At 37.4% G+C, this 14,176-nt stretch overlaps 1 protein-coding gene across 1 annotated transcript; it reads left to right on the forward strand.

The window, feature by feature from the left end:
- Positions 1-1,087: 1,087 nt before the first annotated feature.
- pitrm1 (pitrilysin metallopeptidase 1) lies at positions 1,088-13,674 on the forward strand. Its single transcript, XM_032564328.1, has 27 exons — positions 1,088-1,106; positions 1,960-2,065; positions 2,371-2,477; positions 2,628-2,779; positions 2,891-3,005; positions 3,286-3,382; positions 4,108-4,268; positions 4,355-4,481; positions 4,574-4,662; positions 4,750-4,878; positions 4,971-5,084; positions 6,213-6,309; positions 6,718-6,852; positions 6,998-7,136; positions 7,749-7,865; positions 7,948-8,077; positions 9,887-10,007; positions 10,122-10,198; positions 10,534-10,699; positions 10,827-10,927; positions 11,107-11,227; positions 11,317-11,367; positions 11,530-11,642; positions 11,847-11,972; positions 12,432-12,577; positions 12,839-12,941; positions 13,054-13,674. The coding sequence occupies exons 4-27, from the start codon at positions 2,737-2,739 to the stop codon at positions 13,145-13,147; spliced, it is 2,712 nt and encodes a 903-aa protein (XP_032420219.1). The 5' UTR covers positions 1,088-1,106; positions 1,960-2,065; positions 2,371-2,477; positions 2,628-2,736; the 3' UTR covers positions 13,148-13,674.
- Positions 13,675-14,176: the final 502 nt, after the last annotated feature.

Raw genomic sequence — 14,176 nt, forward strand, 5'->3', positions numbered from 1 at the left:
CCTGTGCATTCTTAGGTTCTCTCCGGGTACTCTGTCTTCCTCTCACAATACAAAAACATGACTACTGGGATCGCTTTATATGGCAATGTAAATGTTAATGTGTGTGCATCTGTCAGTTGCTCATCACGGATAAGTGGCTGTTGAAAATGGATGGATGGATGGATGGATGGATGGATGGATGGATGGATGGATGGATGGATGGAAAAAATAAAATCACCTATAATTATGCTAGTGTATAGGAAAAACGCATATTTTTTATTCAAAAAATTAAAGACAAAGAACGAATGTTTTATATTAGATTTAATTCAGTAAATACTATAATATTATTCATTATATATATTATAAGTAAACAATAGACAAATGGTGGAAGTTTACCTGCATTTAGCTACGTTTGGTAGTAACATATAACGGCCAAAATGAGAAATGTCCTAAAAGTATTAGTTACCAAAATTATGTTCACATGGCGTCACCTCGTGGAAGTAAATTGTAATTGCATTTTCTTTCTCCATATGATTAATGTAAATGAGGGAACGTGGTGTTTTTTTTTTTGTTTGTTTGTTTGTTGTTGTTTTTTTTTTTCATGTGCTGTTAAAACAGCGTCCAAAGTTTAGTGTATTATAAGCGTAGTTAATTCTCTAAATGCTCTGCTCATTTAAGTCAAGTCATCGTTTGGTAATCTTAGAAATCTTATGTTACTCAACCAATCATATAGTTTCTTCTTTACAAGCTGACCAATCAAAAATGAGGACGTTTAAACGTCAGTAGCCCTCTCACTCGTGTAAAAAAATTGCGCAACATCTAACAGTAGAGCGCCATTACTGCTGGATCGGTTAAAGTGGATTGCAGATGGTTTAGAAATCTGCGATTAGCGCCGGCGTGGCGGCCATTTTTACATGCGTGGTTGAACCAACATGTCAGCTACACAACACACAGCATGAGAGGACACAAACCAGGGATGTTGAGTCTAAATACAGTGAATTTGTTCAAAATATGGTAGAAATGTTTGGGTTGTAGCTGGACACAAGCAGAAAATAGTTTATTTTTGCAACTGGTATAAAAATAATGTTTCGGCTTACGAAGACTGTGCTCCAGAGACTTCATGTTCGGTGAGTTAGTGTATAACGGCACTCTTGGAAAAAAGCCAATGTTTATTTCATGCTTGTTTAAGGTTGTAAATCCATGTCATTCATTATTGACACAGCTGTGCTATTACAATTATGTGAAAGCACACCCGTTTGCATAATGAAATTAAAGACTTTGCTTTAGTTTTTTATTTTTTGTTAGACTTTGTTTAGCCCGTTCAACCTCTGAGATTAAAACTTCGTATATTAATTTAACCTGAATTAGACACGACGTGTTTAAAAAGGTCGTTACATTAAGGATATTTAACTGCGACACAAGATCCTGTGAATTTGACCACCTGGGCTTTTTGACATCAATAAATCCCTACACACATTACTGTAGTGGCGGCGCCAGGCCTCTTTTTGACAAAATACAAGCAGGATCTAATTCTAAAATAAAAAAAAATAACATACATACATTAACCTAAATGAGAGGAAATCATAAAATAGATATTTGTATCAACATGTGAACTTTGAAAAGAGGGGGCTCAGTGGAAGGTCATGTGACCTGGGTTTAACCTGATTTTGCTCTCATTGATTATATTAATCGCTGAGGTGTTATTTTAGAAAAAAAACATTTATGTTCAACCTGACAACCCCATTAAATGACTCAAATCTGAGAAGTAGATGGAGTTGTCATTATATTGCCATTTTAAATTGTACAAGTGTTGTAGCGTATTTGGTGGACATGTTAATTCCATAACATAATTATGTCCTTTTTAAAACAGAGTTCTCTCTTAATTCTGAATTTCAAAGAAAATGGGAAATATATGCATGCAACGTTTCTTGCCAAATTCTCTGGAGTCCTGATTGAGCATGGATGTGCTTGATCCTCCAGGTTGAATGGACGTCACCAAGCATGGAGGCTGAGGAGCTCCTCAGCTAGAGAACAGGCTCTGGAGTACCAGCCGGGGCAGAAAATCCACGGCTTCACTGTCCGAGAGGTAGAAGCAGCTTTCGCCTGGCTGATGCAGTAATTGATCATCTGAGAGTTTTGTTTCTTCTCTGAAAATTTGGATGTTGTTTTAGAATTTTTTCTCCCTCAGTATAAAAGCTCAAATGACAAGATTAAATCAGTAAATTTTTACTGCCTTATAATCCACTGCGGATCTCAGTAAGACAATAATATTCGAAATATGCTACATGCTTGTACTTCCTGTGGTGTGTTAACTGTCTTGTATCAGGACATTTTTAGTTTTTATGTCTGTAACCTTGCAGTTAAACTCGGTGCTTCTTATCCCGACCTCAGGTTGCGGCCGTCCCTGACCTTTGTCTCACAGCTGTGACGTTAACCCATGATAAAACTGGAGCTCAGTATCTGCATGCAGCCCGAGATGACTCAAACAACCTCTTCAGGTTGGTTAGCTTTTAGTGTTAAACTGGTGGCAACGTCTGCTTAATCTGTGGAGTTTTTAACAGTATTACAGCTGTGTCTTATTTGTAAATAGAATCAGAAATGGTTTCCTGGTTTCTTAGTTTTTCTTATTTGCTCTTGCTGTTGTTCAGTGTCCAGTTTAGGACGACCCCGAAGGACAGCACAGGGGTCCCCCACATCCTGGAGCACACAGTGCTGTGTGGATCTGAAAAGTACCCCTGCAGAGATCCCTTCTTCAAGATGCTCAACCGCTCGCTGTCCACCTTCATGAATGCCTTCACAGGTTCGCTATTATTTGGTTGTAAATATATTGAGACACCTGTGCTGAGATTGTGTTTATTAATCCTCGGATAAATCCATGTAAGAGACCTGCTTTATGTTTCTGTGTGAACAGCCAGTGACTTCACAATGTATCCGTTCTCCACCCAAAATGGGAAAGACTTCCAGAACCTTCTTTCAGTTTATCTGGATGCAGTTTTCTTCCCTTGTTTACGAGAACAAGATTTCCGGTGAGATTCAGCTGCATCGCTGCACTCTTCACATTGCCCATAAGCAACTAGAGTAAATTAACTCGAGTTTAGCTCTGTTTATATTCTGATGTTAAGTTAAATTAAGGTGTTGATATAATTGCAAGATATAGAAAGTCAGCCATGTATTTATCTTTAATTAAATTCATTTTTAAAACATTACTGAAAATCAAGACGGGAAGCCCATTTGTTTTGATTCGCCTTTGGTAAATAATAACTGGAACATCACTAACTATAGTCTGGATTCCAACATTTCATTCAGGCAGGAAGGCTGGAGGCTGGAGAATGAAGATCCGACCAATCCCAGCTCCCCACTGGTGTTTAAGGGAGTTGTGTTCAATGAGATGAAAGGAGCCTTTGTAAGTCACTATCACATGCATTTCAGCGTGCACACAATTACTGTTGCATTTTTAGTTTATTTAAACACAGTTCTAGTGCTTTTAGACCACCATATAACTGGCAGTCATAACTTGTCATCAAACTACAATGTTTCATCTTAGCTTTGTCTTTTCCTTGATCTCATTTCAAAATGGAAGGAGGTTGATAGGAGATGGGGAGTGGGGAGGTTTCCAGTTCTCAAACCACAACAGTTTACTAAATATGCTCAACCAAACTTCCAAAAGCATCATTTAGCTGATTTTTTCTTATTTTTTTACCAGTTCTTTCAAGCACCATTGATACTTGAATATTTATTAGTAACTTTACTTGGGTTAGATTTTTCATTAGCGTTGATTAATGGAATATTAATGTTTATATACATTTGTCCATTTTTACTAAGATTTATGAACACAGCAACAAAACCAACAGATCAAATAGTGAGTGATTTTGTTTTTAGAGGCATAATGTGAAACAGTGATATGAGGAATTGTAAAATGTTATATTATTCTTAATACTTAGGAATAATGTGCCTAATCTTGACGTATGTGTATATCATCATTTTAGCGTTTCCTCTCTAGTTATTAATATTTTTAATCTTAAATCTTGAGTATTTAGATCAGGACTTCTCTGTTCAAATTTATTTGGAGGATTACATTCAACCTTATGTAAAATGAAACCGCTGATTTTTTTTTGTGTGCTTTTCCAGTCAGACAGTGAGCGTTTATATGCGCAGCACCTTCAAAACAAGCTGTACCCTGACCACACCTACTCTGTGGTGTCGGGCGGAGAACCGCTGGCCATTCCAGACCTGACCTGGGAACAGCTTAAGCAGTTTCACGCCACACACTACCATCCCAGTAACGCTCGGTAAGGAAGCACGGCGTTCCTAACACTGCGGCACAGGAATGGAAACTGGGAGTTAAAGAATATCCTTCATTCTCTTAAATGTTCAGGTTCTTCACTTATGGAGATTTGCCTTTGGAAAACCATCTGAAGCAGATCCAAGAAGAGGCTCTTTGCAAGTTTGATCGCATCAATGCAAGGACAGGAGTCCCATCTCAGCCTCACTGGAGCAGTCCAGTAAGCACACGTGTCAAACATACGTTTACATAAAATCATAAACATCAGAAATGGCTCTGATATTACTGTTTGTTTCAATTGTTTTTGTCCAGAGAGAAGACCATGTGACTTGCAGCCCTGATGCTTTGGCTCCAGATCCAACTAAACAGAACACTCTCTGTATGAGTTACCTGCTGGGAGAGTAAGATCTGACTTTAATCGATAGTCTTGGAAAATTAAAGTCCAGTTGTGTGATTTCAGCCTGACTTGTGTCTGTTTCTCTTCTTAGCATCACAGATTCCTTCGAAGGATTCACGCTCAGCCTGCTGTCTTCGCTCATGGTCTCTGGACCAAACTCGCCCTTCTACAAATCCCTCATCGAACCCAAGATAGGAAGTGACTTCTCCTCCGTTGTTGGGTTTGTACATAAACTTTGCTTGGAAGAATAGTTGACCAAGCAAATGTTTCATCATAGAGGTTTTGTGAAAAAATGTTTTTGTTGTCCCACAGATATGACGGAAGCACCAAAGAGGCGTCCTTCAGCATCGGCCTGCAGGGGATGGCTGAGCACGACACAGAAAGGGTCAAACAAATCATCAACCAAACTATCGACGATATCATAGAGTGAGTCCCATTACTTTGAGTTCTTCTTTTAACCAAGTGAACCATGTGGGGCAGGGAAATTCTGTTTTCTCATTTGCATATTGTAGTTGATGCTGTAGTTTGCAGCAAAGTTACAAAGGATTAAAAGTATCTCCTGGTATCAGTCAGCATTAAATATGCAGTGGAATCATAATGAACATCATAAATAAATGGAGGACATGAGGAACATGGTGGTCAGGGAAGCCGACAGCAGCACTAAATGAGCTGCAGGGTTTTAAACCAGAGCTGGTTGGTCTACAGGTCACAGCAGTATTCTATATCATCTTTACTATATTTTCTTACCTCTATGGAGGCTGTTATGGTCTGATGATACTAAAGTACAGTGAATTAACAAAAAATATGTTGTAAAAGGAGCAATTAGGACACAAAAGCAACTAAACAAGTTTGGATTTTGATTTCTGTGTTTTCCAGATCTGGATAAGTATGGACAGAAAATAAAAATAATTCAATTACTAGACTTTATTTTTTGTCACATTATCTAAATGTTTTCCTTCAGTTTTTCCTTCCTTTGGTGTATCCCTTCTACCTACTTTGTATCCAGGGAAATTATGTTTCCTTCCATCCTTTTGTGTATCCCTGTTTTTGTCAAGGAGGATGAAATTCTGAATAGTTTGTCCAAATATCACTCAGTTTTAATTCAAAGCAGTCAAATATTTTATAGCTGAAGATAAAGAATGTTGAATCATTATTCAGCACTAGTCTTAAACAAAAACCATAAACAACCAAATAATTACTTTGCTTGAAGACAGTCCAGCTTTAGTAAGTCCAAGCCAGAGAACAGAACTAAACCTGACAGATAATCTGTGGTGTGACCTCAAGAGCGCCGTGGGAAAGACGTTCTCACAGTGTGGGGTCAAGAAGTGAGAACATATCAAAGCTGATGGACTCAAAGCAAAAAGTGTAGAATGTCCCGCAGGTATGTGGGACAAGTGTAGTGAGATGGTGCTTGAAGATGTGTTGTTTTTCTGCTGTTCATTTTTTTTGTTGTTGAACTGAACAGGGTATATGTTACATTATCAAGTTATTTAACAATAAGCATGTAGCTAAATAACCTGACTTTACTCCGTCTTGTTTTGGGTTTTGTGGCAGGACCGGCTTTGAGGATGAGAGAATCGAAGCTCTCCTTCATAAGATTGAGATCCAGATTAAGCATCAGTCCACAAACTTCGGCCTGGCTCTGGCCTCTGTGAGTTCACCGTTCAGATTGTTTCATGAATCCAGGGACTCAGACACTCAGACATTTTGGGTAGTGTGTTTGTGTTTTCTGTGTTTAAAATCTGGAATTAATCTTTTATGAATTGAATATTTCTACACAAATCAAGAATTTAAACATGCTGTCATTGATTTCCCTGGAAACCTTTTTATTTACACTAAATATTCTGTTATTGCTGTTTGCTTCTAACCCTTTAATCACCTGTGATTTGAGGTTTACATTCCTGGTGATTTATTCAAGGGCTTTTAGGTGTCATAAAGTAAATGCCATGCAGAAAAAATTACTTGCAGAATTAAAGCTGTTTCAGTTTGACCTTCAGTTTTTTTCTGTCGGGTACATCTTCCTTCATTATGGGCTTTTTTTTCTGCATGTTTCTAATAGTATATAGCTTCATCCTGGAACCACGATGGAGATCCTGTAGAGCTGCTCCGAATCAGCGACAGCGTTGCAAAGTTCAGGCAGGCTCTGAAAGAAAACCCTCACTTCCTCCAGGACAAAGTCAGATACTACTTCAAGGTAAATAAATGAATTTAGCCTAAGTTTAGGCAAAAAAAGGTCTATCAACGGTGCTTGGCATATGTTATTTGAGTATTTATGGATATAAAACACATTAGATTTTAATTCCATGCTAATTATTGCCTTGAATGGATTATTTGTGCAGGAGAACACGCATCGTTTGACGCTGAGGATGAGTCCTGACGAGGCGTTCCTGGAGAAACAAGCCAAGGCTGAAGAGGAGAAGCTTCAGGAAAAGATCTCAGTTCTGACCGACAGCGATAGAAAAGAGATTTATCAGAAAGGTAACATCTTCACTTCAACGCATCTGATTCCTGCTCTCTTGAGCCTGGTTATAGATTTATAGTGTTTACTGTTTATTTCTGCTTTTATATTTTAGTACTGGTGGAAAAATAACTTTAGATTTTTACAATCTTTTCCATTTTGTGAAACATGGATGAGTCTCCTCCCATGTGGATGCAGATATTTGATCCCTTAGTATATACTTCTTATATTAAGCAGTATAAAACCAGTAGTGTTCCTGTTGCCATAAGCTTCCAAAATTCGACTTGGAATAGTCTAAATATTGTTTTATTTTCTATTTTTTCTTTTTCTTTTTTAAACTTGTCCTTTTGAGAATGTTGTACTTCAGTTATCTTTTCTTTTTCTTTTTTATTGTTTTATTGGTTTTTAATTTTTTAACGTATGATCACCAGACCATTTTGAATCATGTTATTGTTGTGTTGATGTAAAGCTTCCCTGTCTGGCAATAAAGCGGACTCACCTCACTGTAACCAAATCTACCTAATGGTATAAATAAAGTTGATTGATTGATTTCTCAGTATCCTTCAGGCATGAGGCTAAACTAGAAGATTTAATAATGTATTTATTGAGTTGCATGTTTTCTTGTTGAAAAGGTCTGGAGTTGCTGGAAACTCAGAGTAAAACTCAGGATGCCTCGAGTCTCCCTGCTCTCAAAGTGTCCGACATCCAGCCAACGATGCCCTTCACTGCCGTTCAGATGAGCACTGCAGGTACAGCAGTTCTCTCCTTATCTCATTTAATCGTAACAAAACCAGCCAGTTTGTTTCTAACGGGTTGTGTGTTGTGCTGAAGGTTATGTCCCGGTTCAGTTCTGTGAGCAGCCCACAAACGGTTTGGTGTACTTCAGAGCCATGTGCAGTCTGAACACTCTGCCAGAGGACCTGAGGGTTTACGTCCCGCTCTTCTGCAGCATTATCACCAAGTGAGTTCCAACGTACGAGCCAAAGCCCCGGCCTGGGCTTGGAGATAAACGCTACTAGTGAACATGGAAAGACACTTTAATATGAAATGTTTCTTCCTCTTCTTGAGCAACATTGAATTGAATTTAATCTCTTTTTTATTGAAGTAAAAATAAAATTGGGAGCAATGCTTTTCCATACGGTGCAAACAGAAAACAGGCACAGACATTCACACAAGCAGATATAATAACATAATGACTAGCAACAGATAAAACACAAAACTAAAGCCACAGGAAACTGGATCCTGTGTATCAGGGACAGAGTGGCGGTCTGAGGTCTTGGTGGTTTATCCTCCAGCTCTGTCAACAACACAGTCTGGGCCCGTAAAGCTACAATATGTAACTTTTATAAAAAAAATATTTTCTGAATACTTATTAAAACTATCACTTTGTTATGACAGTATGGTATGAGACAAATAATCTGTAAAAAATAAAAATAAATCTGGCTGCTCCCAGTGCTAACTAGCCCTCTGCTGTGCTACAGCTGCTTCCTACCCTGTGAATGCTCAGGCTAGTTAGCATGGCCACTGATGATGGTGGATAAATAGTTTTCCTGGAATAACAAGTTACTTCTCCAGCATTAGCACATTTAGCAGCTCGTACATGACGTGATTAACAGCGTGATTAATACTGCAGCACAACTCAAGTCAAGAGTTTAATTCAAAATCAGTAAACTTGATTTTTTTTTAAATGACATGTTCAGTAAATTTGCAGCTTTGTAGAAACCTGTTGACTTGCTCAGCCCCATTGAGACTATATTCTGTTTATTAACATTAATATCTGTTTTGACATTCATAAAACAGAATGTCAAAATTCTTTCCTAGACTATGCTTTCTAGGAAATGTGGAGAGGTTTTTTTAAAAGCAATTTGCTTTGATTTGATTGGAATGAGAACTTATTTTCTTGCAAGGGTAAATAAAAAGTATCTTCATTAGATGTCTATAAACTAATTAAGCGCCATATAAATGAGATTGCTGCATCAAGACTTTCCATCTGTTTGTATTTCCTCAGCCTGACTAGATCAGACTGATTGAACAGCTCCAGTAACATCAAGGACTTTACAAGCTAAAAATAATCCAATTTTATTTCCAACTATAAACAATCTAGTTTGGTCCAGACTGAATTCAAATCAAATCATTTCAATTAAATGCAACTTGTAGTCAGATTCATATTCAATAGCAAACATTTTATGTTAATCCGTATAATGATACAATACAAACTCAGTTGATTAGGTAATACTACATCATAAAAAAGAAGCACACCTGATTTTGTCGTCAATCTGCTGCAAACAGCTGTAGGTGGAGATGACAGGAAGTGAACATGGAAACACTGAGCCAGGAGAACTTCCTGTGAAATAGAAAAACAAGGCCTAAAGATTTGGATATTTGTATTATTTTAACGCTTTTTAGTAACATTGGATGGTCTTGTTGCAAATTGAAACACTTTTTTGCCTCAACTAGATTTGGGTCCTTTTGGTGGCGTTGCTGTTATTCTTGCAGTTAGATTAATTCACTCAAGAAGATTTCTGAATTGTGCTAAGTGTGTTTAAAGGAACATTCATACAATTCTTCATAAAAAATACTTTTTGTTAATACTTACTGTTAAATCCTTACCGAATATTATGAACACAGTTGCTTTAACTAAATAATTGTTTTTGTTTACTGCATGATTTACCTTAAATTTGCTTTGCAAACTAACAATCAATAAGACTGGATGTTGATTTTCCATTCCAAGCTGCAACAGCGGATTAAAAGTTGTATTGTTTTTGGGCAGAATGGGCTGTGGAGATCTGGATTACAGGCAGCAGGCCCAGCAGATGGAGATGAGGACAGGAGGAATGTTTGTCTCAACGCAGGTCATCCCCGACTGCACCCAGATGGACACGTTTGAGCAGGTTAGCCAAAAACACATTTATCCTTTTGTCTTCTTCTGCTTTTAGATGAAGGATAAAGCTAAGCTCTGTTTCTAAAGGGAAATTGTCAACTTATTGTTGCTGTTTCTCTTACAGGGGGTTCTCCTGTTCTCCTCCTGCCTGGAAAGAAATCTTCCTCACATGTTTAAACTATGGAGCGACATTTTCAACAGGTTAATAAAACTCCAGGATGCAAATGCACTTTCTGTCAATCTACTCTGGTTTTTCTGGCTGGATATTTGACTATTTTTCTTATCATAAATTATGAGACTTATTTAATTTAAATTGATTGGTTTCTTGCTACAGATTGGACCTTTAAGCATTGTTGGCCATGTTCTGTAATGGGGAGATAAGGAAGCTATACTTTTTCTAATCCAGTCTAAAACTAGTTTTGGAAGATAAATGTTATGGTCAGATGACAGAAATAGAATTGTTTTTCCATAGTGAACTACATGTGGATGATTATTGCTTTGCATGGAATAACAAAAGACTGGTGGTTCTCCAACAGCCCTCATTTTGACAGCGAAGAGCGCCTTCGCGTTCTGGTGATGATGGCGGCGCAGGAGTTGGCAAATGGGATCTCCTACTCTGGTCACATGTACGCCATGACCAGAGCGGGCCGACACCTGACACCAGCTGGGGAACTCCAGGAGACCTTTGGTGGGATGGAGCAGGTAATCCTGATTTTGGGCAGCATTGACTGAAAGATGGAATAGTTTGTTGTCTATAGTCTTTGTTTTGTTGTAACATCACTCTGCTGTGGTTTACTGATCAGGTTTTATGTTTTTATTTGAACATTAGGTGAAGTTTTTGAAGAGAATAGCAGAGATGCCAGATCTTAGTCAAGTCATCCGAGTATTACCCAGGATCAAAAAACACCTTCTGAACCCCGAGAACATGAGGTGGGATCATTGCTAGATTTTTTAGTCACTTAACAATAAAGTTTGGTTGAATCTGAAAAGTTTATTGTTTTGTTTTTTTTCTTTCTGTGGTTGCATCTTATCACATTTGAGATTTAAGTTTTAGCTACAGAATGCTTACCATTTCATTTTCATTTCCTGCTTCCTTCACATTCTAACAGGTGTGCAATCAATGCAACGCCACAGATAATCTCTGACTCAGAAAAAGAGTTGGAGAGGTTTATTAAAGACATTGCTGAAAACAGAAAAGAGCGCAAACTTATCAGAGCAAATATTATAAAGGTAAGATATTCCTCACAGATTGAAGCAATGCTCTGCTTAGAAAATATATTTATTATTATGCATTATGTGTTTTTGTTTCTTTGCTACAGAAACCACTTGACCCTCTGGATGATTCAGGTCCAACTAGAAAACTAATAACAGTAAGTTCAATATAATCAGTGAGTTTGGATGTATAGAAAAATGTTTTCTAGTTGTTGCATTTGTTATTAGTGAGAAATCTAGAATTATAATTACATGCTGGATTGAACACTCATGTCTATATTAACTGAAGTTTAAACTTATTTTTTTTTATGCTTCTACAGGAGCCAAATTTCCAGCCATGTCAAATGAAAACGTTCTTCCAGATGCCCTTCCCTGTTAACTTTGTCAGTGAGAGTATTCGTACAGTCCCTTTCTGCCACCAGGATTATGCCAGGTAACTATAAAACAAATACAGAAAGGTCCACTGATAAGTGATTGCTTCTTTATTATAATTTTTATTTTAGCTTACTTAATGGAACTACAGGGCGTACTCTACGTTACATGTCACAATGATCGCGTTACGGTAATTATGTACCGTTTGAGTCACATTTCTTCGTTGTTTATCCTCTCCACTTGCTGCCATCTTCTTCTGAGTCAGTTTGTGCATCTTGGCAAGAATGATGACGGCTAAATTCCTCCACGGAGAAATTCGGGAGAAGGGCGGAGCCTATGGAGGCAAAGCCAAAATGGGAGGAAGTGGCGTGTTCTCCTTTTACTCTTACAGGTGGGCAGCAGTTCACACATTCGATCAGCCTTACTTCATTTTGTAATAAAAAATGAAAATTAGTACAATATAAGAATGTAAAAATCATTCTTTGATTGTATTTGGTACTTAAATTTTGAAGGAAAAAAAAAATTCTGGTGATAAATTCAACCTCTGTGTGCTTTCAGGAGCATGTCAGCGTTTTAGAAACCCTTAGATATTATCATTTATTTCTGTTCATTTTGATGATTGTGTCTCAAAGCTAATGAAAACCCAAAGTTCAGTTTAAGAAAAATGTGAACATTACTATTATACTCTGTTTAAAAAAATACACCTGAACATTCCTGTATCCTAACTCAGATGATGAGTGGATAACTCGGCTGAGCTGCTTGATTTCTTTTTTCCCTAAATTCCTAGTTAGGAATCATAAACTATGCAACCAATAAAGGACATTTGTTAAGCCTCTCTTCTGTTTCTAAGTGATCCGAACTCGGTGCAGACGTTATCTGCGTTTCGAAAAGGCGTCGACTGGGCGAAATCAGGCCAGTTCTCTCAGCAGGACATCGATGAAGCCAAGCTTTCCGTTTTCTCCGCTGTAGATTCACCTGTGGCTCCTTCAGATAAAGGTGAAGATGCGACACTTTAATGGCTTTTGTCACAGAATCTTTTTGTAACCTTTTAGATGCTTTTTTTTAATGGAGTGGAATCTGCTAGGTAGTTTTAATAACTTTTTCTGGATTTTCTTTTCCCTTAACTTCATTTTCAATATGGTATCCAAATGTTTGCTCTTTATTTATTAACTTGTGGTTTGAATAAAGCAGAGTTAAAAGGTTGGAAACTGATTTGATGTTTACGTTGGTAGCTGATCCCTTCTCTTTGTGGAGCAGGAACGAGTCGCTTCCTCGGTGGAGTCACAGATGAGATGAAGCAGAGTTACAGAGAACAGCTCTTTGCTGTGGATCATAAAAGCCTGGTGGAAGTGGCAGAGAGGTAAAACAGTTCAGGATGAATGATTGTTTCATGTCGTCACTGTTGAAATCTGAGTTTGCCTTTGGGAAACTCTTGCACACGAAGCGGGAATCAGCTGATTGTTTCCCTGCAGGTACCTCAGTGTCGGTCAGAGCACGTGTGGAGTCGCCATCCTGGGTCCAGAGAACGATGCAATCAAGAAGGATCCAACGTGGATATTAAAATAATGTTCTTTTCACAACTGGACACAAAGCTTGAATGAACTTGTACTGAAAACCAAACAAAAATGTAAGTTTTTTTTTGTGTGTGTTTTTTCGTATTGCTGGCGAGAGACAGAAACGCACAACATGAAGACAACTAAAGCTGATGGCTGTCATTTTAAACGGGCAGTAGAAACCTTTTTATATTCCATCATGTACGTATGACTGATGGAAAATATTTGTTACAGTAACACATTGAATATAAAACTAGATCTGAGTTTTGTGAAAGTAGAATCACTTTGTCATTAAATCATTAAGTTTAATGGGATTTCTTGTCATAAAGTGGTTTTGTTTCTCCAACACAACCTTTAATTTACCAAGACAAACTCTAAAAATGAAACCCTTCTGTTGGGTTCAGGGCTACAAATACAGCTCATTACATTAAAATATAAAAATAAAATTACAGTATCATTACAGAGAGTGGTCTATTTCAGGCATTATAATTTAGATGACTATGGTGCAGAACTAATAAAAACTCTCAAAATCAATGCAAATCAGTGTGAATATAATGTTTTACTTTACAGTTATTGGAAATTTTCGCTCTGATTTCCTAGTGTTCTGCTGTAAAGTTCACAGCATAGAAAGCTTGATAATTACCTTTTTTTAAAGAGGTCTATTGTGAACTACAACATGAATTTCTAAAGATCAAATTCCTACCTTCTGCCGTTTCTCTGAAATACTGAAGAACTTAAAAATGGAAGATTCTTTGAAAGTAGTTACAGCATTGTCTCGTAAAGATATACCATAAGGAAATTTTCTCTGAGGTTTGGAATCCTAAAAATGAACTAAAAGGTTATTAAAAATGGTCAGACAGCACAAGGTTATGGGGAAGTGGATATTTAAGAAAAAGCCAATTGAGGCTAAGATAACATTAAAGGCTAAATTTACTTTTGGTGTTAATGTGAATTCCCCACTTTAATGACCAATATTTAACACCAAATCATACAACAAATCTGAGATTTGATATAAAATTTGAGAGCACAATACAGATCAACC

The sequence above is a fragment of the Xiphophorus hellerii genome, chromosome 6 (assembly GCF_003331165.1).
Source record: "Xiphophorus hellerii strain 12219 chromosome 6, Xiphophorus_hellerii-4.1, whole genome shotgun sequence".
NCBI classification, from domain to species: Eukaryota; Metazoa; Chordata; class Actinopteri; order Cyprinodontiformes; family Poeciliidae; genus Xiphophorus; species Xiphophorus hellerii.